At 33.8% G+C, this 27,136-nt stretch overlaps 3 protein-coding genes across 3 annotated transcripts; 2 read left to right on the top strand and 1 right to left on the bottom strand.

Annotated features, from left to right (window-relative positions):
- The first annotated feature begins 15,240 nt into the window (after window positions 1-15,240).
- On the top strand, window positions 15,241-18,253 carry LOC130948535 (ATP-dependent Clp protease proteolytic subunit-related protein 1, chloroplastic). The gene is made up of 9 exons (XM_057877293.1): window positions 15,241-15,589; window positions 15,729-15,844; window positions 15,957-16,160; window positions 16,330-16,434; window positions 16,523-16,585; window positions 16,696-16,807; window positions 17,336-17,397; window positions 17,494-17,676; window positions 17,754-18,253. Exons 1-9 carry the CDS (start codon window positions 15,361-15,363, stop codon window positions 17,838-17,840), a joined length of 1,161 nt encoding a protein of 386 aa, XP_057733276.1. The 5' UTR covers window positions 15,241-15,360; the 3' UTR covers window positions 17,841-18,253.
- A 119-nt stretch (window positions 18,254-18,372) lies between these two features.
- Window positions 18,373-21,343, bottom strand: LOC130948536 (mitotic checkpoint protein BUB3.1). Its single transcript, XM_057877294.1, has 8 exons — window positions 21,118-21,343; window positions 20,827-21,040; window positions 19,888-20,154; window positions 19,557-19,632; window positions 19,331-19,411; window positions 19,085-19,163; window positions 18,884-18,984; window positions 18,373-18,736 (listed from the first exon to the last, which is right to left on the bottom strand). The coding sequence occupies exons 1-8, from the start codon at window positions 21,238-21,240 to the stop codon at window positions 18,655-18,657; spliced, it is 1,023 nt and encodes a 340-aa protein (XP_057733277.1). The 5' UTR covers window positions 21,241-21,343; the 3' UTR covers window positions 18,373-18,654.
- Window positions 21,344-21,576: 233 nt separating this feature from the next.
- On the top strand, window positions 21,577-25,859 carry LOC130951579 (uncharacterized). Its single transcript, XM_057880271.1, has 9 exons — window positions 21,577-21,865; window positions 22,252-22,332; window positions 22,735-22,855; window positions 22,950-23,044; window positions 23,617-23,688; window positions 23,977-24,210; window positions 24,320-24,428; window positions 24,608-24,794; window positions 25,110-25,859. The coding sequence occupies exons 1-9, from the start codon at window positions 21,842-21,844 to the stop codon at window positions 25,198-25,200; spliced, it is 1,014 nt and encodes a 337-aa protein (XP_057736254.1). The 5' UTR covers window positions 21,577-21,841; the 3' UTR covers window positions 25,201-25,859.
- Window positions 25,860-27,136: the final 1,277 nt, after the last annotated feature.

Raw genomic sequence — 27,136 nt, 5'->3', positions numbered from 1 at the left:
TTCTGTCTTGTATATGTAAAAATTCATTAATCAATAACAAATTTTTAAATAAAACTCTTATATTTTTGAATTAAACTTAATTAAATTCTCTATGTCCTTTTAATTGTTTTGGGGAGATAGACTTGACAAATTAAAAAGGATTGTATTTGTTTATAACCGATAATTAGATAGATGTGATGGATTTAGGGTATACGTAACTATAAGGAAAGAACATATCATGTAGGTAGTGAGTGGATGAGTGGATGGAGGAGGAGTGCGTTGGCATAATATTTATTATAATATAATTTTAGTTTTGTGCGTGAAACACCAGCCACTAATCTATTCTTAACACTAAGCATCGTTGTACGTGGAGGGTTCCAAAAGGTGAACCCCACTGAACTGAACACAACTGTGGGAGCCAACAGGATTATTGGCATGTCACATGACACCTAATTCTTGCTCTACCAATTCATCTCTCGACAACAATAACCGTTTATTTCTTTTCCTCTTTGGAACAAGAGCCAATACTTGCTTCAAAATTTTCACATGTACTATAAACAATTGAGTAGGTACTTTAATAGAGTAGCAGTAACTTTCTGTTATTAAAAACTGTTTTCAGTTATACTTATAATCCAAGTTTCTATACACAGTTTTCTACTCTCTGCTTCATACACTCCCTAATGTATATACAAGTATAATCATACGCTTTTGTACAATTAAGATTATAATAATCACAATTTTCTAATTTGATTTTACTATGTTCATTTTTTTTCACTCATAATTTTACAATATTTTTATTCTTATCACTATTTTAATATGATATCAAGAGCCAAAATTTTAAATTTTTAATATCTCAATCTTGTTATTTTCATTATGGCTATTATATTTTTAATTCTTATAACTTTAATACAAAAATTCTTCCTCTATTCCATTCCTAATAAGCTTCATAAAAATAATTTTATAACTTAGAAGCAGCTTGCATTATTCAAAATTCGGAGTCAAAATTTTTAGGACATCTTCTACCAAACAAAGAGCTATCTGAATTTGATTTTGATGCGTATAAACTTACTGAAAAGTCTTTTATCAAACATCAAGAATGATTGCTTCAAGATTATAATCTTTGTTCCTGATTGTCATTATCGATGGATGATGATTTCAAGAATTGCATAATCAAATGTGCCTTTGCATATTGCAGTAGCACTTCATTGCTTCAAACAAAATAAAACTAAAAATGGGAAGAAACTCAATGTTTATGCCAAAGATTACTTGGCTAAATTCAAGAAACTTGTCATTTTGAGTTCTGAGGATTACATTGAAGCAATATGCGAAGGATTACTTGAAGAATATTTACTTATTACTACACTTCTTACTAAATCAGAAATGTATGCAGTTGGTGAAGTTGAAGCTCTTTTAAATTTTTATAGACTTGCTTGAAAAGTTTAAGCAAACAACTATTAAATCTACCTGTTCCAACTTCAATGGATCAAAAGTGGAGTAGATGCTTAATATTAAATTATAAATTCAGTTAAAAGAGAATAAAATTTAATAAAATTAAATTAAATTCACAATCATATTAAATATACATTAAAAATTAATTATTAACATATAATATATATTAAAATATAAAAAATATATTAAAAATAAATTAAATAATATATATATTTATACACAAATATATATTACCTGATTTAGTTATTAATTTTTAGAGTGTACATACATAACATTTTTGTTAAATCTATTATTATTATATTACTAAAAACTAAGCCTTCCATCCCATGAATTGTCAATCTAAATAATGAAATCCGTATACATATTTTTGGATTTTTTTTTTCTTTTCTCCTTATAGGTGATGTTCTTCTTTTATAATTTTTTTTTTTTTTTGGTCATAACACAGACTCTCACCTACTCACACACTGACACACACAATATATGGCTCTTTAATCACTTGGGTTCGAGCCTGGTGTGGCAACTTTGGAGGCAAACAATTTGTCATTGGAATACAGCCTCAACTAATTTATTTTTGGTATTAAAATAGGGATAAAAGCCCAAGATTACAAAGCACTAATCATCCGGGGTACGAAAGTTGTTTTTTTTTTTTTTCAGTTTATTCTCTACTAACTCAGCTATAACAGCCCTGAACCCAAATATACTTTGTAGGAGGCCTAAAACCTTCCACTTGAACAAAGCCTCCAAGTGCTATTGGGTTTCATTGCACACCTTTTTTTTTTGGTTGGTGGATTGAACAACCTCTAATTTTAGGTACACAATATATATCTACACATTTTTCACATACTTACCAATTTTTTCTTCTCGGTTGCAACTGGTAAGACTCGAACCCGAGACCTTTGAGATAGGGAGGGGGCGGAATGCCGTGTGAGCTATGGCTCATTGGCCATTCTCTTTTATTTTTGATAAAGGAATTCACTGATCTCCTTATACTACCAATTCAAACTTATTGGGCCATGGTCTTTTATGGGTTATCCTGGTTTAACTGTTTCTTTGGGCTTCGGCCCATTGTTATTTAAAAATTCATTTATTTGTTTGTTCTAAATTCTAACCTTTCATTATCGATCCGACCATGGGAGAAAAAAAAAAGTTAGCTTTTTATCAACCAAAAATGTTCTCCAGCAATCCAATAGTGCATCAAACCAATTAACCAAATGCTAGCAGGAAACACTGGAAACTACTACCTAAAAGTAAGTTTTTTCTTATAGGGAGCTCTTCTTCTCTCAATAGGAGAGTCTTCTGAGAACTTCAAGTTCTTTTCCAATAGAGAGTCATTCTTCTCTCAACACCTACAACCATATTCTCACACATACATCACTAAACCTGAGCTTTCAAAAACACTGAAAAACCTGAAATATACAACTATTTTTATTCAGAAACTCACAATATGAATAGCATTGAAGGAAAAGTCAACAAGTTCAACAAACCTGGAGAATTGGGGTATAAGAGAGGCTGCTTAAATATGGTGGAGAAGATAATAAGTGATAAAGAGATAAGTTTCAAAACATACAAGAATGCTTTATTGGGAATATGGGAAAACCCATAAGGAGTGGCAGTTACTGATATTAGTTTAAAAAATATGTTATTCAGCTTTAAAGATAGAAAGAGAGAGCTGCAGATTATTTAGAATGGTCCTTGGAATGTCAAAGGAAACATGGTCAACCTCAGACTCTGGAGGGAGGGAGAATCTGTATTTGAAGTAGATCATAATTTTATGGAATTTTGGGTTCAAGTGCATAGTATTCCACATGACCTCATAGAAAAGGATACATGCACTGTTATCAGAGAGATGCTGGGAGTATTGACTGAGACTGAAGATCCAAAAGTGGATGGCGTTCTTACGAGATCATATATGAGGATAAGGGTTAGCATTAACATTACCAAGGCTCTGCCAACAGGCTTTTAGTTAGATAGAGAGGAGATGCCACCACTGTGGGTCTTCTTCAAGTATGAAAGGCTACCGGACAGCTAATGTTTCAACTACGGTATATTAGGACACTAAAAGAAAATGTGCAAAAATCCAACAGCCATGGCATGCTGATCCAACCAAGAAGAAGTACTCACCAGGACTAGGAGTAGGTCAAATTTGACCAGGTCCAACCATGGGAGGAGGAATTTCAAAACAACATGGAGGAAAAGAGGAAGGGGAGGAGCAGGCGCGTGAGCAACAGGGCCTTGGACGAGAGAGTGGTAAAGAACAGAACTCTGAGGAGAGTAGGATAAGGGCTGCGCGAACACTGCAGTAGAAAATCAGGGAAGAAAGCGTCTGGGAAAACTAAACAAGCAGAGAAGAAGAGATGGCACAGGCAGAAGAGCAGGTAGAGGAAGTACCAAAAATCTCTGACTTTCAGGATGACAGGGATACGCAGCTTAACCTAGGAGTAGCCTTTAAATTTAAGAATCTTATTAAGGAGATAAGAGAAAGGAATAATGAATGGGCCAATAACATAAAGACCCAGAAGGGAGATAAGAGGAAAGAGGCTCAGAAGTTAAGTGGAGACGGACTAAGAAAGGATATTGGGCCTAACTTAAAAGTAAACCCTTTGCAAGTTGGGAACATTAGAGGAAGTGGGCTGAATAATTATCCAACAGAAGAAAAGGAGGTGAACAACTATAAAATTGAAGACTAGAAGTTGGGCCAGGAGGATAAAAGAGAAAAAGAAACCATAGGCCAGGAATTAAAAAGGCTCATGTTAGCAGACGTTTGAAGGTAGAATGGAGAGCAAGAAATACCAGAAATCAGTGAAAAGAGGAATAGAAGAAGATGAACTAAACAAGCCATCCAAGGAGGCACAGAATAAAGAGCTTGAAGTGGTCGGTCAGCATGTCAACTATGGTGAAAACGTCTACTATGTGAAATTAGCAAGTGATGAAGATGAAGACAAAACAACCGAGGTACCTGCAGATTGGAAAACACATCTAGCCAAGAAGTTGGAATTGAAGTTGTATTTGAAAAGAAAACGAGGGAACAGGCAGGCACCAATGCTTACATACAAGGATTGGAAGGAGGAACAAGAGGACAGGGAGCACAAGAAAATGAAAAATGGCAATATAGCTCTGGACACAGGGGAGTATGAGTTATCCATGCATGAGTCTAGTAACATTAGGGGAATACAAATGACTAAGGAGGCGGGCCTTAACATGCCCCAACCTCAGTCATGAGTATTATCAGCTGGAATTGTCAGGGAATAGCGGTTGCCCCGACAATTTTTGAGTTACATGAGCTATGTAAAAAATTAAAGCCGCTAATAATGTTTTTAATGGAAACTAGTGCTAGTAAGAAAAAAATCAATAGGGTAAGAAGAAAGCTTAATTTCGACTATATATTTTGCGTGGGACTCCGGGACTTGTCCGGCGATCTAAGTTCGCTATGAAAATCTAATACTAATATCAATGTTTATGAGTGGTGTGATAATTATATTAAAGTAAATATTAACATTAACAACGATTTGAATTGGCAGGGTGTCTTCGTGTATGGTAATCCAGTTTTCCAAAAGCGAAGGAAACTGTGGCAGGAGATTACGGTAAGTAACAAGAGTAAGGAAGTACCTCAAGCTTATTTGGGGGACTTCAATGATATTTTAAGTCAAGATGAGAAGGTAGGCATTCATCCACAACCAAGAATTTATTTATAAACTTTGAGAAGGTTTGTAGATGATAATGGGTAGAACATGAGGAGTGCAAAGAGGTGATCAAGAGGAGCTGGCAACTAGATGATGAAAATAGAAACTGGTGGAATCAATTCACAAAAAAGGGGAATAGATGCAAAAGGGAGTTGATGGAATGGAGTAATAGGAAGTTTAAGAGAGCAGATAAAGAGATAAAAAGAAAGAAAATAGAGCTACATCAAATTCAAGAGGCAGGTATGACGGAAGGGGATCAAAGAAGGGAGAGAGAGCTGAAGAATCAAATATCATAACTCTGGAAATAAGAAGAAAAATATTGGGGACAAAGATCAAGGCTGAAATGTTTAAAGTGGGGTGACAAAGATATAGCCTTCTTTCATGCGACAACTATTCAGAGAAGAATTAGGAATAGAATTGACAAATTGAGAGATGAGACAGGACAGTGGATACAAGGAGAAGTAAATATAATGAGAATGGTAGAAAGACATTTTACTAAGCTGTTTACTTCAGAAGGAGATAAGAACCTGGAAGAGTGCGTAACATAAATTTCTAAGAGAGACACAAGAGAGATGAATGAGGAGTTAATGGCGAAAATCAGTTATGAGAAAATTAAGGAAGCGGTGTTTGGCATGGGTGGCTTAAAAGCTCCAAGCCCAGATGGATTAAATGGATTTTTTTTTAACAACACTGGGATATTTTGAGTAAAGAAGTGTGTGGGGTAGTCAAACAAATTTTTGGAGAGGGCAGCTTACTGGAGGACTTGGGAGAAACAACTGTTGTGTTGATACCCAAAACGAGTCAACCGGAAAGCCTGAATCAACTTAGACCTATAAGCTGTTGTAATTTCATGTATAAGATTGTAACGAGGGTCTTAGTGGGGAGGTTAAGGAAAGTGTTAAATGCTATTATATCTCTGGTTCAGAGTGCCTTTGTAAAAGGAAGACTCATACAAGATAATATAGTAATAGTACAGGAAGCATTTCATAAATTAAACAAAAAAAGAAATCTTGGAACCAATGACATAGCCATCAAATTGGATATGAATAAGGCATATGACAGGTTGGAATGAAATTTTCTACAAAAGGGTCATGGAAGAGTTCGGTTTTAGCAAAGATTGGGTCAGGTTGATGATGAGCTGTGTGAAAAGTGCTAGTTATAAATTCAAAATAAATGAAAAGTTGTTAACTAAGATCTATCCTCAAAGAGGTCTCAGACAGGGAGATCCCCTATCGCCCTATTTATTTATTTTGGCTGCTAAGAGTTTTACTATTCTCATGGAAAAGGCGAGGAGGAAAAATCATATATCTGGAATTAGGCTTGCTCCAACAGCTCCTGTCATTACTCACCTATTATTGGCTGATGATTGTATTATTTTTGCACGGGTGCAAGAAGAGGAGATTTATCAACTCATTCAGATTATAAATAAATATACAGAGGCATCAAGACAAAGAATCAACACTGACAAGTCTGAGCTGATATTTGAAAGGCATGTACCAATACAAACGAGGGTGAACATTGAGCAAATCACTGGAATGACATCATGGGAGGATCCGGGTAGATACCTAGGGTTACCAGCGAGATGGGAAAGATCCAAAAATAGGGCATTGGAGTAGATACAGGAAAAGATACTAGACAAGATGCAAGAATAGAAAGAGAAACTATTAAATCAAGCAGGAAAGGAGGTTCTGATAAAAGCAGTAATACAGGCAATTCCTATCAATGCCATGAATGTCATTAAATTCCCTAAAGCCTTTTGTAAAAGAATTGAAGCAGCAATTGCCAGATTCTGATGGACAAATAATAAAAAGGAAAGAAGCATTCACTGGAAGAGTTGGGCGAAAATGACTAAGAGTAAAACAAACGGAGGCTTGTGGTTCAAGATTTAGAATGCCAAAATATTGCACACATGGCTAAACAAATATAGAGGCTATTAAAAGAGGAGGATGCAATATGGGTTCGGATACTAAAAGCCATTTATTACCCTAATTATAGCCTATGGGAGGCAGGAGAGGGAAGAAACACATCGTGGATATGGAGGAGCTTGCTGGAGGGAAGGGACTTCCTTAGACGGAAAGGAAGGTGGAGTATAGAAAATGGAGCGGAGATAGATATTTGGGAAGACAATTGGGTGGCAGGAATAGATAAATTGGGGAGAGGCAGAGAAGGGGGTATTAGAAGAGTGAGTGAGTTGATAAGAGACGGGGAGGGCTGGGACACGAACAAAATTCAAGACATACTTCCTGGAAATGTAGTGGAACTAATAATCAAAACTCCCATTAGCATGATTAATCAAAAGGATCACTTTGTTTGGTCGCATTGAAATGATGGACAGTACTCCATGAGAACCGATTACCATGCTGCAAAGGAGGAGAAGGATGCAAAGGAAGAGGGAAGAATCTGCAAAACTTCGACTAGTCAAGATTGGAGGGAGGTTTGGGTGGCCATTTGGAGACTGCCGGTGCCTCAAAAGGTTAGAATATTTTTATGGAAAGCAGTGCACAGAATTATGCCAGTAAATACGAACTTGTACTAGTAAAAAATTACAACAACACCCTCATACAGTATATGCCAAAAAGAGGACGAAACAATTGAACAAGCGTTACTATTATGTCTGTGGACTAGAACGGTGTGATTCAGATTCAGCATTCAAATTGTGCCTACGGCCTATAATGTAAGATCTTTTGGAGAGTGGATGATGGATACAATTAGAAGAATTAAGAGTGAGGCATGGAATGAACAAGGAAAAATTTTATGTGAACTCGGATGTGTTTGCTGGTGCATATAGAAAGCGAGGAACCAGCATATATTCTAGCAAACAAAAATCATTTCAAAAAAGGTAATAATCCAATCAGAGTATCTAACAGCAGAATTTCATAATGCAATATAGGGATCCATTATAGAAAACAAACCAGGGACAGGTAGGAGCGGTGAGAGAAAGAGAATTACCTGGAGACCTCTGCCAAAAAATAAGTTGAAAGTGAACACAAACACGGCATTCCACAAGGATACAGGAATGGCAACTTTAGCAGCTGTTGTCAGGGACTGGCAAGAAAAAGTCATCACTGGGACAACAGCAACATTCAAGACAATATCAGCATTAACAGCAGAAGGTCAAGCATACAGAGAGGCACTCATACTCATTAAAAATCTACAAATACCCAATTTCATAACTGAAACAGACTGCTTACCTCTGGTTTAGACAATCAAGACAGAAATGCCTATAGCGGAAGCAGATGCAATCATCCGAGACATTCTCCAATTACTAGATGAGGCTCCAGATGTGGGAGCTACCTGGACTCCACGGGATGGCAACAAATTAGCTCACCAACTGGCAGCGGAAAATGAACTACGGAGACAATAGACAATGAATCCACCTACTCAAGTTAGGAATACAATCAGAATATAAGCAAGTTTCCATCAATTTAGCATAATCAAGGTATATAGAATCAAATAAACAAGGTTTCTTACTCGACCAGCCATCAGGAACTTCAAATGGAAGAGGGGTTACCTGGGAGGGTGGAAACAAAAACCCGAGACAAGCAAGCAGCTGAAAACGAGAAGCAACATCGATCCACAGCGAAGCTCCAACCAACCAACGATAACCATAAGGAAGCCATCGACAGAGCAGACACGGACCGAGGTAGGGGCGCAGCCGATCTTACAACGTCACAAAACGCGTTATGGCAGAGAAGTGGTAGTGATCATCAAACCATAGAATCGACAGGGACTCCAGGAAGGTGTTTCAGGTTAAGGGGTTTCAGGTTAGGAAGGTGCATCCTTGGCTAGGCGCAGCAATGGCCTAATTTAGAAGAAAATCCTCTAGATTAGGGACGACAATGGCATCCGAAAAGGTGGCGCTTGGAATCAGGAACATGTATCAAATCTCAGGTGAGGTGAAGGAGACAATGATAGTAGTGGGAGAACCCAGTGTGAAGGAGGACGAAGAGCAAAGCTAAGGTTCCTGTAGGGTCGAATTTCATGTGGGTCGAGTGCCGGGACTGAGTTGGGTTGCGGGGCGAATTGTTTTTCTTGTTTTGGGCCGAGTCGAATTGCTGGAGCCACATCTAAAAAATAATAATAATAATAAATGCTGGCAGGGGAACTAGCCCTATCAATGCAATAGTATTGCATTTAAACTAAAGTATAAATTTCTAACATATTCAAACTCAAATTATCAAACAAACCCTAAAATTGAAGCTGCATTATTTCTATTAGCAATTAAGCATTCTTCATATAGTAAATGTTGATGAAACATAGAAGACTAATTTGCTTATGACGGTTTTACCAAATTAAGGGTGTGTTTGACAAATTCGTTCGAGAAAAAAAAAATAGGTTTAAACTTCTTGAAAGCTTCAATTTTTTTTTGCTATTTTTTGGTTTGGCAAACACAGAAGTGATTTTGTATTTAAAACCACGTTTACCAGAAACAATAATTTTTAGCTTTTGCGTTTCACTAATGGCCTTTTAGCCATTTATCCTAAACATCTATTTTTTCTTTGCCAATTTTATCATATAGACATATCTATCTATTCTATTATATAAAAATCGGATGTCTGCACTTAATGATGGAGCTGACGTGGCATGCTCTGGAGAGTGTTTTCCGATTTAATTATTTTAACTCATTCAATACAATTTATTACCATGACTTAATTATATCAGCAAATTGATTTGATTAGATATTTAAATCTTAATATAATTTATTATAATATATATTACTTAATTAATTTTAATACATTAATTATAATTTATTATATTAGTTAATTAATTTATTCATTTATAAAGTTTGAAATAAAATAAATAATTTATTGTTTATTCTAATTGAATTCATTAAATTTAATTATACATTATATACGAATTAATAATAATTTGTAAATCACTTTATATTATATATGTATTAACAAAATATTATATATATCTTAATGTGTTAATTAAATATTATATACGCATAGAAAAATAAATACAAAGATGATTTATATAATATTAATAATATTATATTAGCACGGTGATTTTTTTGTTTTGATATCATATAGTATTAACAATGATAATATTATTATATAGTATTATATAAACTTTCTAATATTAGTATAGAAAATTGGAAAATTATTCCTTATGGCAATCATTCTTAGTAGAATAGTGTGTCCTTTATATAGTATTGATAATTATTGTTTAATTTAAAGTAATTGTATGTTAGTATCTTAAATTTATTTTTAATAATGACCTAAACAGATAAATCAAATTGAATTGAATGATTATATAAAATATTTTATATTATTAATATACTAAAATTAAATTCATTTTTTGGTACAGAATTTTATAGGTAAATTTTATATAAGATTAAATAATTTTTTATTTTTTTATTTATTTTATCTATGTTACTTTATTTAATTTTAAGTAGCGTCATATTTATAATTACCGCCAGTATGATATTTTATAAAATATGAAAATCAATTTTTTTTATAATTTAAATATCAATGTTTGAGTAGAATAACTTAACAGACTCACAATGAGAGAGAGAGAGAGAGAGAGGAAAATTTACCTCGAGAAAAGAAACTTGGCATGAGAATGGTGGCGACGGGCTCAATAACGACGGTAACAGGATGAGCAGCGATGATGACATAAGCGGTGAACAGTGACGGACCTAGAAAAATTTAGTAATGGGGACAAAAATATAATAAAGTTTAGGTATTGATATTTTTTTTACTTCCCATGATATTCAACAAGTTAAGGATTAATCCGTCATGAATTTGAATTCCATTTAAGAATCTACAATTGGCCGGCAACGAGTTGCTATACATACGAGACAGAATTCGAACCCTCAATACTTATTTAAGCGGCCAACTAAGTTGATCACTTGATCAATCTAAATTAGTTTAGATATATTCAAAATTTAAAATTAGAACTATCTAATACATATTGATAAGAACTAGAAATATACACACAATCATTATTATAATATTTAAAATAATAAAAACATAATTTCATACACATAGTATAATATTTAAAATAACAAAAAAATATTTATAAGGACTTTTTTTATTTTAACATGCTTAAATATATTTTTTATATATTTTTAAACAATTATTTTACTTAATTGTCAAATCTACTTATTATAATTTTTTATAGTATAAATAAATTTTTTAACCAAAATAATTACAGTATATTAATACATAGATAATATATTTTTTATCTTAAACAATTTTAAAAAAATACTAATAATTTAAGTTGTATTTAATTAGAAAACTAAGTTTTAATTTAATGATTAATTAATTAACTAATATAATATAATTAATTATCACTAATTTTTGAGTGTATTTATTTATTTTTCATACTAAATCAAATTTAACAATATAATTATTAGTATGTGTTAAGTTTAACAAAATATTTTTTAGCATAAAATACAAAAGAACTATTTATATTTTATTTTGAGACAAATATAATATAATAAGTGGTATATATGTATATAAGTATTAATTTTTTTTCAAAAAAATTTGTGGGGGCAAATGCCCCCTCTATATTAAATGTGGGTTCGTCTCTGGCTGTGAAGGAAGATGGGAGTTGTGAATAGGTAAGCGGTGATGGTCTCAGCAACAACATGACAGGAGCTATGCGATTTTTTTGTGAAGAAGTCGAGAAGAAGAAGATTTTAGGTGAGGATGATTGAGTTTATCTTGCATGGCTATAGAGTATAGGCTGAAGCTATGAATCATGTGTGATGTGAGGCAAATCCTAATTACTAAAAAGTTTTTATATGTATATATTCGGAGCGGGTACACCCTAAACCTGACGATACCTGTCTTAAACAAAATCTGTCCCGACTCGAATCAAGTTATTACCCTTTTCATTCGAGTATAGACGGGTCGGGTACCTGCGTATTCGAAAACTCCTGCCAAGTCTAACCACGTATTGATACTCCTTTTATTAAGGGTTTATCGCTAGCCAATGGATTGCTATATACACAAGACGAGATTCTAACTCCTAATAGTTGTTTAAGCGGAAGAGTGAGATGATCATTTAACAAACTCAAATTGATTAAGATAAATACTAATTATTTTTTATATTTTAATATTAAAAATTTTAAGAGTTTGATTTTAATTACAATTTTATAAAATATTTATAATAATAATTATTATATATTATTTAATTTTTAATAAAATTTTTAATATAATTTTATGTATTATCCCGTACAAGGTACGGGAACATACACTAGTTATTGTATTATTTATAGAATTCTTATCATTTTTATTTTTTGTTAAATTTTTATTTGACATTATACATTCTTATAATTGTGATTTTTGTATATTATATTTATTATTATCTTTTTATAATATGATTTATTGATTCCATTAGATAAAATATATTAAACAAAAAATTAACCATAAATAATAATAATAATAATAATAATAATAATAATAATAATAATAATAATAAAACTATAAGGTAGCGTTTATTTTGGGGGCAGGACACGGAGACATGGACAATACTGGTTTAAAAAGTGTTTGGAAGCAGAGACATGGATAGTGGACATATTGTCTCCGAGACAGTTTTTTATACTTTTGCGTCCACTTTTTCATGAAGGACAATGATGGATACGAGATTTGGAAAGAGTAGACACGGACAATTTTATAAATTTTGTTTTCCTTTCTTTCCACTATTACCCCTTCTTATTTTTCCTATTGCGTTGTTCAGAGATATTTTTTTCTTACTGTTCTTTCTCTATCTCTTTCTTTTCCAGGTACTCTCTCCTTTCTGTAGAATTTTTTATTGGGAGTAGATAATTATTTTCTTTTTATCGTTTTACTTCAATACCATTTTAACCTTATATTATATTATTTGATTTGTAATAAAAATAATAACAAAAATAATTAATCTTAAAACTTTTGAAAGATAAATATTATCAAAAGTAAAATTGATCTTTTAAAATGCTAAAAAATAATTTATAAATTGTAATTGATTTTATATAATTTAAAGAAAAATCAGTTTTTTATAAAAAAAAATTAGTTTTTAGATAAAAAAAATTAATTATTTAAAATAAAAATATATTTTTATATGCAAAAACTAATTGTTTTTTCATGTAAAAATGAATTTTTTTTAAAATTAATTTTTTTATTTAAAATTAATTTGGCTTATTAATTTAAACAAAATTTTTTATTAATCAAACTCAAATTTATTTTTTTTGTTAATCTTAATCATATGTATTCATACATATTAATAATAAATTTTAAAATAAAATAATTATATTTATAAATTTTATTTTAATATAAATACTAATATATTTTTTTATTAAAATTTTTTGCCTCTTCAAATATTTTTTTCAAGTTCCATCTGTACTTCTACGTATTCTCATTTTTTATTAAATTAATCTGTATTGATGTAGAAAATTTGGAATCACAGGGCTATTTTAGTCATTTCATATAATATTTTAGTCTTGTCCATATGTATCCAAACATAATACTAGACATTACATTAGTGTCTTGTCCATCGTATCCAAACACAATATACAAAAGATAATTTTTAGTGTCTCCGTCCGTCTCCATTTCAGTGTCATGTTATGTCATGTCTCTAAAAATAAACGCAGCATAAGGTACTAAAAAAGAGTACTAAGAAAACTAAAAATATACTATATAAAATACATCATTAAGAACTTTTAAATTTGCTTCCATCACTGTCAAGATAAATATTTAATTTTATTATTTTTAATATTCTTTTTTATAATTATAATTCTGGTATATATAATTTTTATTGTAATTTTTTTATAATATAGATTATGATCTTATTAAAAAAAGACAAATTAAATAAAAAATTAATCATAGGTATTAATAAAATCATACACGTTAGATTTTAAAATAATATTAAGAATAAAATTATTAAGAGTATTAAACCAAAAATATAATGTAAGAAAATATTAAATTAACATTTTTACGTTAATACTTAAAATTTTTAAAAAATATAACATATTTGATTAATACTCTTATATATATAATTTTATTTTGCTAATTTTTATATGTTATTTTTATTTAAAATAATATATATTAATTTTATTATAAAATTAATTAATAAGATTATTCAAATATCTAAATTAAAATGATAGGATAATAATATATAAATAATTATTTAAGTTGATGTATATTTTTTGTAATTTTTATCTAAGAGTGATTTTAAGTAGTGTAATCCAAACTATATTTATTTTACTATAATCAATTTTGATATAAAAATGGCTAAACATCTTATTTTTTATCAAAATCAAATTTGCAAAATCAATTCTATGTAAATTTCTGTTTACAAACTATAATCCAAACACATACTAAGACTCTCTTGTATTGAGATTTAGCAAAAATTAAACAGCAATATGCCAAGGTTATTTATGGTATTTAAGTCAAGCATATGTCCTTCCCACAATCCTACATGAGGGATCTATGGAGCTTAAACATCTTCTTGCGGTTCTAGAAACCTCGTATTTTGCTTCTCCATAGCTTTAGTTAACATACATGATACATATATGCATGTCATGAAGTGAACTTGTGTCATGATTATATATCTCTCGATATATCCTTATTGAGAGTTGAGTTTGAGACCACACCATGGGCCAACATCAAGGTGATTAAACTTCAAAGTTCAAAATACATAGGACAAAACAGAGTAGCGTATGAGCACTTGATTAATGTATCTTTTAAGTCCACAAAAACTGGAACACAATTACGACAGGCAAGATAAATAAGAGGATAACCACACTGCCACGTTGTATTCACATGTTAATATTACGAGTACCACATATCAGCCTACCAAAAATTATCTAGTTAATGAAGGTTTGGCAATGTGATAAGGGTTTTATTTGAATTATGTCAATCTACTAAGCAATAAGAATAAATCTTTGCTAATATTACTGCTTTTGAAGCAAAGAGAACTCGAGGATAATTGATGGGATTGGATAAAATGCACACGGTAAACAGGTTTAGAATTTAACCTAAAAGATAAGATGGTATTTTAAAAAGTTTTAGAATTTAAAATTTAAAATAAAAAAGATTCACTAATACTAATTAAAAAAATTAATTTTTTTATGTGCAAAAGGAATACATGAAAATTTTTTTTCAGTTAAAAAAAAAGTGTTAAGAAAGTATTATACCCGACCCGGGAACAATTGGATTTGGATCGAAGTGGATGAAGCAGTAGCATAGCATCTGGTAGGCAGAGCTATCTTCTTCTCCGCCGTTGGAAGCAAACCCCAAATTCCTTTTCATCCGTGCTTCCGATTATGCCTCCAATGGCATCCTCTCTGTTATTAACACTCTCTGCACCCTCCTCCTTCATTGACGATTCCGCAGCTTCTTCTCTGCGCCCCTTTCTCCATGGAACCAAGCTCCTTCCTTCTCCCGCCAGGCCCAGACTGCCACGTGGCTGCACCTTCAAGTCTCCTTCTGCCAAGTCCTCTTCTTTCGACCACATCCCCAAGCAGTTCCGCCAGGAAAACCTCAAGGACGGATGTGAGTTCTTTTCACCTCTTTTCCCCATTTATTAGGTTTATTGCTAATTTGTGCTCTTCGATTTTTCTTTACTATTTGCAAATTTGAGTATGAACTAGCCGAAGAACATTACAATTTCGTGCTTGATTATGATGTGTAGTGATGGATAACTACAAGAATGCACCTCAATCTCTATATGGCCTCAGTCCTTCACAGATGGATATGTTCATGACTGAAGATAATCCTATCCGCCAGCAGGCTGAAAGAGTTACAGAGGTTCACACATTTTATTGCCCTCTATATATCCATTGATTTGATAATCAAATTATTGATTGAGAATGTGGTTTTGCCTTTTGAGAATTACTTTCAATTTTAACTGTTATGACAGGAAAGCATCTCATCTGCCAGAAATTATTTGGATCATGGTGGGATGTGGAGTCTATCTGACTTCGGTGATAAGGGCCCTTCAAAATACAGCATGAGTGTCAGTATGTACCGGGGAGGAGGTAGAGGAACCGGAAGGCCTAGAACTGCTCCACCGGATTTGCCGTCGTTGCTCTTGGATGCTCGGATATGCTATCTGGGTATGCCGGTAAGCATCATCATGTTTTCACTTTAATATCGCCTGCTCTTGATGATTGCATATTTCTGGTTTCACTAGCTTCTATGTATAGATTTCTTGTATCACTAGCTTTATTATAGTTGTATACCTTCAATCATTTATTGTGGTCATGCTGATGTTTTTCTATGCGTTCGAGCAGATTGTACCAGCTGTCACAGAACTTCTTATTGCTCAGTTTATGTGGCTGGATTATGATAATCCGGCCAAACCTATATACTTGTATATCAATTCATCTGGGACTCAGGTAAGCTTTGTAATCAGTGTTATAAAATGTTCCCCTATGTGAGGTGTTGATTTATATTATTGTTTTTCCTTTCCCTTTTTATTTTTAGAATGAGAAGAATGAGACTGTGGGATCTGAAACTGAGGCATATTCTATAGCTGATATGATGTCTGTAAGTTTATGTCACCACTTCTATACTACACAGGCTGTGATTTGGTGTATTCTTTCGATTCATCACTGCTACCCGTGCTTTAATTGATCCTTTTTTTTTCCTTCCTGAAGTATGTCAAATCAGATGTCTATACTGTGAATTGTGGCATGGCATATGGTCAGGCAGCAATGCTTCTGTCGCTTGGAGCAAAGGGTTATCGCGCTGTACAGCCAAATTCATCTAGTATGACCTTTATCTCTGTTAATTTTTTTTCAAAAACTTTTGCTTGATTGAATCCTCATCATTGTGCCTTTGTAGAGGCTTCGGACATGTTCTATGAATCTTCCTTCTAAAGCCTTTATCCTTTATTTGTTTCATGAGTATATTTGGAGATAGGAATAGTGAATTATAGTTCCCTTGTAAAACCTCATAATCATCCATTTTGGATCTCACATTAGATCTTCTGATCAAACGGCTACTAACATGCTTGTTAAGAAGTTGATACAATTCCTTCTTTGCTGGCTGATACTGGTTCTCCATTTGTCCGATTTTTTTAAGGAAAAACTTCCTTGGTGGAGTTGTTATTTTGAATATAAAAGTTCTATGCTTAGGTATATTTCTCCTGTCAGTTGCTATTTATGAAGTGGAGTAGAATGATTTGAATAAGAAAATATTGCAGAAAAAGACCATATATTTTAAATGGATTAGGTGGAATATAGTGTTGTATGATATTTTATACTACCGTGGATTCTAAAATGTTTCCTATTGCAGCAAAATTGCATCTACCAAAAGTCAACAGATCCAGTGGTGCTGTTATAGATATGTGGATTAAGGTAATAAATCTGTTTGTCCTCTTCACTGTTTGTTGTTTGTTTGTTTATCTCTTTGTTATAGCTATTCAATTTAACAATTATATTGGAAAAATACAGGCAAAAGAACTGGAGGCAAATAGTGAGTCTTACATCGAGCTGTTGGCTAAAGGAACAGGGAAATCTAAGGAAGAAATTGCTAAAGATGTCCAGAGGCCTAAATATTTTCGGGCAGAGGAAGCTATTGAGTACGGTCTTGCTGACAAAATAATCGATTCGCAGGACATTGCTTTTGACAAACGGGTAATATTTCATTGCAATATATATATTCCCTCCTAAAATACCATGCATGCTATACTTACTATCACTTCTTGGATCAGAATTATGATGAAATGCTTGCTCAATCACGAGCTATGAGAAGACAAGGTGGTGCTAACCCTCAAGTGTCTCCTTCGGGACTTGGGTAAATGGCACAAAGCATAAGGCACTTCTTCCCTGCTACCACAAGAAAGCAAGCAACGCCTTTAAAGGGTGTTTGTGGGTTTTGTTGTACTCATTGTATGAAGGTCAAGCAGCTATCTTGGTATTATATTATATGAAGGCCAACTAAAAAATTTTGCCCCAGACAGATTATAACGTCTGGATCTCGTCTCTTGGGTGATGTGTTACCTACGTTGCTGAATTACTAAATTATCTATTGTTGGTTTCGAAAATTTCATTGGATGAAGGGAACGAATAATGTTTAAATATTAGTGTTTTTCTTATATTGTAAATATGGAAGCATTACTAATGTGGTAGACTTTTATGGCGTCATTCTACTCGCTATGTTATCTTTACATCCCATTCAAGTTCAACGGTGGGAAACTTTCTGTTTTCTCAAGTCTAGTCGCGTTTACGTTACATCTTAATTCTTAACAGCATCGCCCATGATATCTTACCCCTGGATCATAATAGTTGTTGACTAACTGCACAGTTAAGGGTGTATAACGATCTTAATGCTGAGTTGAAAATGGGGGGCATAACATTGGTAATAACTGGTTATCAGTTTCAAGTCAAATTACTTTACAACATAACTACCTTAACAAAAGAAGGTAATCTGGACAAACAATAGTAGAAAAGAGAACATTTCCAACAACAGATCGTACTTAGAAATAAAACTACTAAACAAAATGAGCTTATATATAGCTTTGTTCTAGGTGTCCACGAGAGAGACGTGAACATATGCACACATTAGTTGACAAGCATATGGAATCTACTTGCAATCTGGGTCATCATCTGCGATCAAGCTGGAGGAAGGACCTTGGGTTTTGGCTTGACCTCAATCTCGTTTACGCCACGGATGTATATGGCATCTTTATCATGGCTGTAAATTAAAATGTAGTTAAAAACTATCATAATATTCAGGACCAAGAAAGAACTTCAGTTCAGTCCCCTAGAAGAAAAAGGCAGGAGACGAGTGTTCCCAAAAAAATACATAGACTAGAACCAGCAGTTATGCGAGAGTGCTTACGGTTTAAGCCCCTCTTCGTATGTATAACTTGATGCAACAGCCAGGAGCCGCCCATCTCTGCTAAATGAAAGTGCAGCAATGCTTGTTGGATACTTTGAGTACTGGAAGCGAAAGCAGCGATTTAGTAATAGGATTCAGTGCACGAGAAGGGGAAAGAAATCTCGTAGTTCAAACTATTCAGAAGAGAAAAGAAATTAAAACCTGGTATAGCCTCTTCTTGTTGTTTCCATCCCAAACATTAACATAACCATCACAGCCTCCTGTGGCAAACGTACCATATCTACAGCAAGATTTTTTTTATAGAGCATTTTGTTAATCACTATAACTCAGACTACAAGTTGGTAATCCTATCATGCACAATTACGTAAGCAATTCAACATCCTCACAGCGTCGAATAAATTAAGGTGGTAATAAAATCCTGATGACTGAGAATTCTTAAAAACATACACGGGATGGAATGCAATAGCATTTACAGGATAGACGATGTCCCTTCCAGCTTCTGATTTTCGGTGGCACTTAAAGGCATATCTGAATAAAGGTCATAAGTCATTAGCCGGTAGTAATTGCTATTTCTCATAAGGTCAAACGACCATCATGAACATGAATATTCCTATCACTGTATCACACTGGCATTTGAAAGGGAAAACATACAGATATACAAAGAAATATTTACTTTTTTGCTTGGCTAGCATCGGAGAGGTCAAAGAATTCCATTGCAACCCGTCCTTCCACAGAACTAAGTGCATATCCTACAAAAAAGTAGCAATACAAGTGATTTTAACAAAGCAATCAAATGTGTCATTCCTGAAATTGGAATATACAATCATACATAATCAAATAATCAGAGCATGTTTATTACATCTTCTTCCTTCAAGTGATTTCTATTTTGTAGTATTTGTAAACAACTTAAAGCACAAAATCATAAGCAAACATAGAGCTACCATTAGCCAAGAAATGCATACAAAAATTTTGATGAGTGCACGTCTATGAATGCTCAAGTTTACCTGTTCCATTAGGGTAGCAGCGCACACATCTAGTTTGATATTTCAATGAAGATTCTCTCCGTTGCTCGGGTTGAGACATGTTCCTCAAATCATAAATATTGACATGCCTTCCAGCCGTTGCTACAACTAGCCGATGTCCAACAAGAGATAGGGAGTAAACGCGCTCAGGTTGTGGATATGTCCCAACCAGAGTGCGCTCCTGTCCACTTGCACCCCTAGGGTCCCAGCACTTCAGGGTTTTATCCCAACTACCAGTGATCAATTGCCCTATTGTGAAAAAGAAAAGAAAAGAAAAGAATGAAACACAATGATTAAAATGAACGAAAACATGTTGAAAATTTCAGATACAAGTATGACAGCTCCACCAAATGGTGAGCATCTATATCATGATTATAAAATTATCATTCATGTTGAGGAGCATTAAAGAGCAATGGTAACACAAAGGATTTTCTTTTTTATTTAAATTTCATCAATGTTGTTCCTCCCTTTAAAGTCAGAATACTTTCTGTATAAGAAACACACCAACGTTACTTATTCGAAAGAATATTAACCAGCAATGCCAGGGGAAGATATCAGAGGGTCTGATCGCATAGTTTAGTTTAGGTTTTGCAGAGCATACAAGTAAATGTGGTCTTCAGCTACAATAAAAAACATAAACTGAACATGCATTCAACTGAAGAGTGAACTTGACTAACGAAAGAACATATATAACAGCATCAATTAAGTTAGAAAACACACATGGTTCATTTTCGATTTGTCAGCCCTAAGCATTAGATCTGAAAGATAAAGCAAACACGTACTACAACCAGCTTAGTGTATTTAATCATGTGATTAACAACTTAATTGCCAATAAGCTACTGGAGAGTAACTAGGATATAGTTCCTAATTTGACTAATTAATTGCTGAGCAGCTAGATGAAGAGTAGAGAGTGAGAGAAACCTGCGGCGTAGGAGTACTCAACACAACGAACAGGAGCGTCGTGCTTTCCGAGGATGTCGTCCTTGTTAGAGGCGAAGAGGAGGCGCCTGACGGTGTTGTCGCCGGCAGCGCTGAAACCGGAAGAGTCATCGTGGAAGCAGCAATCGAGTACGGGGCCGCCGTGCATGAACTCAGCCTTGAGCACATTGGCGCTGGCATCGTACAAGCGCACGCTCTGAAGATTCGATTAATTGAATATGTCAGAGACGGAAATGAGAAGCAAACTGAGGAAGAGAGAGAAGAGGAGCGTACCTTATCCCAAGAGGAGACGAGGAGGAGATCGCTGTGGTTGGAAAAGCGGAGGTTGGAGATTCCGTCGGACGGAGGATCCGACAGCTCTCGGCCGAGCGACGCCGGCGTAACTGCAGTTGCCATGGTTAGTTAGGGTTCTGGCAGAATACACAGAGAGGGAATCTCGTTTGAATTGAAATTGTTTTGACTTTTAATTTTGATTTTTGAGAGAACAATACGACAAGTAATGAAGAAGACCCACAAATGAAGGATGATGAGTTTTTTCAAATTTCAAATTAGAAGAAGACAGATCCTTATCTTAGGCCCAAATGTAAACAATTTAGCCCACAATCTGGTTCATTGGGCCCATGCTAATATAACGGCCCATTTTTATAACAAGGCCCGTTATATTATTTTATTTTTTCTTTAAAAAACATAAATACATTTATGGAATTAACTAATCAATTATTAAAAAGTAAAACAAAAATGAAAACGGATCTGAGAGACAAAACGTAGAAGAGGTGGGTTTTGTGCGCAGTGAGCTGAAGAGAGAGGCTATTATTCATGAATCATGAACACAAATAACAATCTCTGTGAATATGAATAACTTTGAGCAACTCACTCTCCGAACTATGAATTATTAATCATATATGGTCTTCGTCTTCGTTCCTGCAATCGGATTATTTTGAAGAAAGATTTCCGTTACCATATTATCAGATTCAATTGGATTGTACCAGTCAATGCAATGGTGGTCTGCAAATGTCGCAAGGTTTCCCCTCTTTTCTCTTTGCAGTTCGTATCTTCTTTTTATTCATTTCGAAACCCTGAATTTGGTTTCCCCATTCGTGCTTGATTTGTTGGCTGAGAATGCTAGATCGGATTGGTGTCGTAAATTCATATCAACTATGTGCGTGTGTGCGATCTGTGAATTTCAATCGTTGTTTGATTTCGGTGTTTTTATGAAAATGCTTGACGGAAACGGGTGATTGAGCTGTGTTTCCGTGTGTGTTAGAGCATAGAAGATAGAACTGATGGGAAGTGATTAGTGTTATTGCATGTGAATTTTGTTCTTGATTAGCTTTGGGCTGAGCCATGATTTTGATTTCCCATTTGGTTGCGTGGAATCAGAACTGATAATTTTTTATGGTGTTTTAGGCTACTAAGTTATATTGCTTCGTGCACAAAGTTCCTGTCTGCGGAGAATGTATCTGCTTCCCGGAGCACCAAATCTGCGTGGTAAATTTCTATCTCTTCTTTGTTAACGTCGTCTAAGTAACGGTGTCCATTTTCAATATGATATTTCTCCATTTAATTTAATTGATATTGCCCTGGCTTCATGTTTGATGACAACTATTTTAATTCTGGTTTTGACTGGATTTTTTTGGGGATCCTTTTGTAACATTAACTCTTAGCGATTATTTTGCGCAAAATAAACAAAAAGATGGAAAGAAAATTGTGGCACGTATCATTTTGGTACTATATTTGTACAACATTTAATTTTCATTTCTTTTGTTTTCATTATTTCCCTTGACAAATGATAGGGTTTTTAAGTTCTTCAAATATTGATGTACCAAGCTATGAAGTTTTTGGGGTTAAGCTTTGTGTACCTATTTATTTATTTATTTTTGTCTCTCACAGGTCCAAACTTATTCAGAATGGGTTATAGATGGGGAGTATGATTGGCCCCCTAAATGCTGCCAGTGCCAAGTTGTTTTAGAAGAGGGGGCTGGATCTCAAACTACTCGACTGGGTTGCTTGCGTATGTAGTTTTGCCTATGTGTGCCTTTGAAGTTTGAAATAATTACTGTTCACAGGCACTGACATCCATGTTATGAATTAAAATTTGTACATAGATGTTATTCACACAAATTGCTTGGTCTCTCATCTGAAGAGTTTTCCTCCACATACTGCTCCAGCGGGATATGTATGTCCTTCATGTTCCACTTCGGTAAGATTTAGTTATTCAGTGCATTAGTTCATTTAGTTGTCTGGTTTTGCTTAACAAGGAATGGATTCATGGTGTTCTGGTTACTAAAGCATTCTGTACAAACAAGGAGTAGAAAACCAAGCAACATGTTTTGTGCTCTTTTTCTTTGTTTTCCCCTCTATCTTTTGTTGCTTTGTTCTTTTTCATAATTATTAACGGTAGGTAGAAACTCAGAAGGGGAGATTATATTTGTTAAAGCCTTAAACTAATGGTTTTTCATGTACATAGCACTCTTTGTAAGTCCTTTTCTCTTTCTTCCATTGGAGCCCTTCCTAGATTTCCATGCTTCCTGGCCCCTGCTGCCACATACGCATGAGTTTATTGCATGGGGTCACTCTTCCCACACTACATGACTTGGACTTGGCCACTTGGGTGTTAAATCCCCTGTTTCAAAGACTTTATCATGAATGTAGTTGCTTAATCAAAGAGAACGGCAATATGGTTTGCCTTCTCCTTGCAGAACATCAGGCAATTGTATTGCCAAATTTACCCTTTCTTTATGATGTCTCACTTTGGTGAAATAACTTATGCAGATATGGCCTCCCAAAAGTGTGAGAGATTCTGGATCACGTCTTCATTCCAAGTTGAAGGAAGCTATCCTGCAGGTGATTTATCGCATGTTTAATTTTTGGTGGCATTACTTGTTTGCTATAATATGCACTGACTTTTCGTCACAATAAAAGACAATTGTCTTACAATGTGGGTTTGGGATGTGATTTGTGATGTACTGATGTATCTTATCGTCACTTAAAACAACACCATGTTCATGTCCATACTTGTTATGGGTCCATGTCAGGTTTCATGCTTAGCTGAGGAATGTGAAATATCATAGTGTGAGGACTTGTTGAAACAATCACAATTTTTTTCATTTGTTTTCACCTGTTTTTGTGCAGACTGGTTTGGAAAAGAATATCTTTGGAAATCATCCAGTTTCATTGTCAGGGAGTCCTCCACCTGCTTTTGCTTCAGATCCATTGATTAATAGGGAAAGTCATGGAAACTCAGACTCAGTAGAAGGATACTCAGCTACAGCTGGATCTCAACCTTCTAAACTTTCGGTGTCAGATATAGTGGAGATAGATGGTCCTAATTCAGCAGGAAACTTCATGAATGTCTCAAGTCCTGTTGTAAGGACATTTACTCTCATTCACAGCTAAAAGTAAAATGCTTTGTCAAACATATTTGTGTTTGCATTCAGTATTATGCTTAACTTTGTTCTTATTGCAAATAATTCAGCCTGGAGCTACCACAAGGAAGGTCTCAATCCATGCTGAACGACAGAATTCTGAAATCTCATATTATGCTGATGATGAAGACGGGAATCGTAAAAAGTATACAAAAAGAGGTGATATATAGTCTTGTGTTTAAAATTTCAATATTTTAAATTTGTGTTTTATTATTGGAAAATATTACCTTCTGATTCAACATGTCTTCCTTTATTCTTGTATGCTTCATCTGCACTTATGTGCAGAGATTTGTCAAGTTCAAATTTTTTTATTCAAATGTTCATGTTTGAAAATGTAGGTCCATTCCGTCATAAATTCCTTCGAGCATTGCTTCCATTCTGGTCTAGCGCTTTACCTACTCTACCAGTGACTGCACCACCAAGAAAAGATGCATCAAATGGAACTGAGACATCAGAAGGCCGTACAAAGCATCGAAGATCATCAATGATGGACCCAAGAAAAATTCTTCTCCTGATTGCAATTATGTATAGCTCTTTCCACTATTCCTGTATTATTATTATTATTATCCAAAGTAAGAAGCACAGAAGAGGTGAAAAATGAAAAATCTGGGATCCAAAATTTTTAAATTGTCAGAGTATATTTGGGCAATGGGGGAAATTGTAGCAAGCAGTATATATCTGGGTGCCAAGATAATATAAGTTAATGCTTTCACCAAATAATTCCTCCGAGAAAAGAAAAGTTAGGATGCTGAAATTACACCATCATCATTCATATGTATGCACTCCAGTTATATGTTGATTCAGTCTTTGACAGATGAAATTATTGTGATCCACATGCAGGGCATGCATGACAACCATGGGCATATTGTATTACAGACTAGTGCAAAGGGGTCCAGGGGAAGAGCAGCTTCTTCGTGATGAACAAATTTGAGATGGGAATGCTCTGAATCTTGCTAGATGTTCAGTGGCTCCCATTTTGTGTTGCTGATTTTTCTGGTGCTTCTGCTGCTTGCTGTTTGGCTTCTTTTTTTGGACCAGTGGCTGTTTTTGGTGAACATACAAGTAGCTAGCTCATTGATAATTTTCATTCGAATGCCGTTGAAGTGATGTATCAAATACCCTTGTCAGCCATCTTTGCCCTTTGCCCTCAGTTTTGGTGTCCATTTGGAATGGAATTGCACATTCAGGATTGAATGTTGTTATCTGAATTGGTTTAAGTTGTAATTATGTGGGATCCTTGAATCTTGAAGACCAACTTGTCTCAACCATTTGATATATAAGTCGCACATTATTAGCTAGTCTTTGTTGTTTCATAAAACAGCCCCATAGATGTTATGCAGTAATACCATCTTTATATAAATGATACTTCTTGCTCCAGCAGAGTGGAGACTCATTTCAGTTTCAGTGCTAGACTGCTAGGTCGAGTCTGACCCGGGTCTATCTGCTTCAGGTGTGTTTTCTGTGGGTCCGGGTCGGGCTGCATCCTGGCCCGCCCAGTCCTGTCCAAAACAAAATGAGAGAGAGAAAGCAGTTTCATGTTTGGGTTGAATTTCATTTCATTATTAGTGAAAATTTATATATAGTTGTCTTGATGTAGAGTTAATAGTTGAAAACTATTAAATAATTTGACATGTTTTACTAAATTGACATTTAATGATTCTTAACTATTGATATTAAATAAAAACAACTGCATGTAATTTTTTTTATCTATTTTATTTTATTTTATATAATTTGAGAAAGGAAAATAATGTTTGAATGAGAGTATGAGACACTTCAGTACACCAGGTTTACTTAGATCATCACCAGAAACTATTAAATCATAATCGAAAACAGGCAATTACTTCATAAAATAACACAAAACTGTGAACTGCTGAGTCAAACATGAGGGATGCCTTCAATATAGTATAACCAAATAAAGCAAACAGGGTGAATAAACAAGATGAGGTCAATTATAGTTCACTCTGCTTTATTACGTCTTCATTTTTTTTCCCTCAATGGGCAAAGAAATCAATAGTGTTCTCAGCAGAAGCTGGCTGAATGGCTGCTCAAATTATGATACTTTTATTAGTTTACATTCTAGAAGTCAAAATTAAAAAAAAAAGGATGTTCGAGGAGGAATTGTTTTTCTTTTTGACTTTCTGGTATTATAATACATGAATATTGAAAGCGTTCGATAGTTTATAGTTAAATGGTTGACAAATCAAAAGTCAATCTTCTAAACAGACAATATTATTATAATAAATATAATTCATTGACTTCCATGGCCTTTAGTTAGAAGAGGATTTTCCTTGCTTGTTATCTTGCATCAACCAACCACGCCAAGTCCAGTAAAAGAAGACCATGTTTGGTTTTAAGAACTGGACAAGACAAAATAATTGAGAACACGACACAAATGACAGATACATATAAATTAGTATTTTTATATTTTGTTTAATGATAAACTAAAATAAATTATAAAAATTTGATTTATTTTAATTTTTTTCATTCAAAAAATTTGGAAAAAAATATAATAATAAAAAATATAATTATAAAAAATTAACAAAAATAATAAAAAAATAAAAAATAAGTTATATTTTTTGTTAGTGTTTTTGTGTTTCTGTTTCAATGTCCTGTACTTATAAACAAATGTAGTAATTTATAAGATTATTCCTTTTACTTGTACACACAACACTTGTTCATGATCAAATTAACTGAAATAAGATTATGTCCACTAAAAATTGTTGATATTTATAAACACAAGCGATATTCGATTATTTTCATTCTCATCTCAACACAAATGCAAACTATACATTTCTAATTGCTTAAATAATTAAATAGGATGCATCACTATTTAAGTTGGAAATTATTGATTATTTGATCGGAATTCC

This window comes from Arachis stenosperma, chromosome 9, assembly GCF_014773155.1.
Source record: "Arachis stenosperma cultivar V10309 chromosome 9, arast.V10309.gnm1.PFL2, whole genome shotgun sequence".
NCBI classification, from domain to species: domain Eukaryota; kingdom Viridiplantae; phylum Streptophyta; class Magnoliopsida; order Fabales; family Fabaceae; genus Arachis; species Arachis stenosperma.
This window is presented reverse-complemented; position numbering and strand designations above follow the sequence as displayed.

What these genes read in the sequence shown, in the direction of transcription:
- LOC130948535 (XM_057877293.1), top strand. Translation starts at nt 15,361, where the DNA reads ATGCCTCCAATGGCATCCTCTCTGTTATTAACACTCTCTGCACCCTCC. An exon ending in GGAAAACCTCAAGGACGGAT is followed by an intron (nt 15,590 to 15,728) that starts GTGAGTTCTTTT and finishes TATGATGTGTAG; the next exon opens with TGATGGATAACTACAAGAAT. An exon ending in TGTACAGCCAAATTCATCTA is followed by an intron (nt 16,808 to 17,335) that starts GTATGACCTTTA and finishes TTCCTATTGCAG; the next exon opens with CAAAATTGCATCTACCAAAA.
- LOC130948536 (XM_057877294.1), bottom strand. Translation starts at nt 21,240, where the DNA reads ATGGCAACTGCAGTTACGCCGGCGTCGCTCGGCCGAGAGCTGTCGGAT. An exon ending in TCGTCTCCTCTTGGGATAAG is followed by an intron (nt 21,041 to 21,117) that starts GTACGCTCCTCT and finishes TCGAATCTTCAG; the next exon opens with AGCGTGCGCTTGTACGATGC. An exon ending in TACGAAGAGGGGCTTAAACC is followed by an intron (nt 18,737 to 18,883) that starts GTAAGCACTCTC and finishes TTTAATTTACAG; the next exon opens with CCATGATAAAGATGCCATAT.
- LOC130951579 (XM_057880271.1), top strand. Translation starts at nt 21,842, where the DNA reads ATGGTGGTCTGCAAATGTCGCAAG. An exon ending in TGGTCTGCAAATGTCGCAAG is followed by an intron (nt 21,866 to 22,251) that starts GTTTCCCCTCTT and finishes ATGGTGTTTTAG; the next exon opens with GCTACTAAGTTATATTGCTT. An exon ending in GTCCTTCATGTTCCACTTCG is followed by an intron (nt 23,045 to 23,616) that starts GTAAGATTTAGT and finishes TAACTTATGCAG; the next exon opens with ATATGGCCTCCCAAAAGTGT.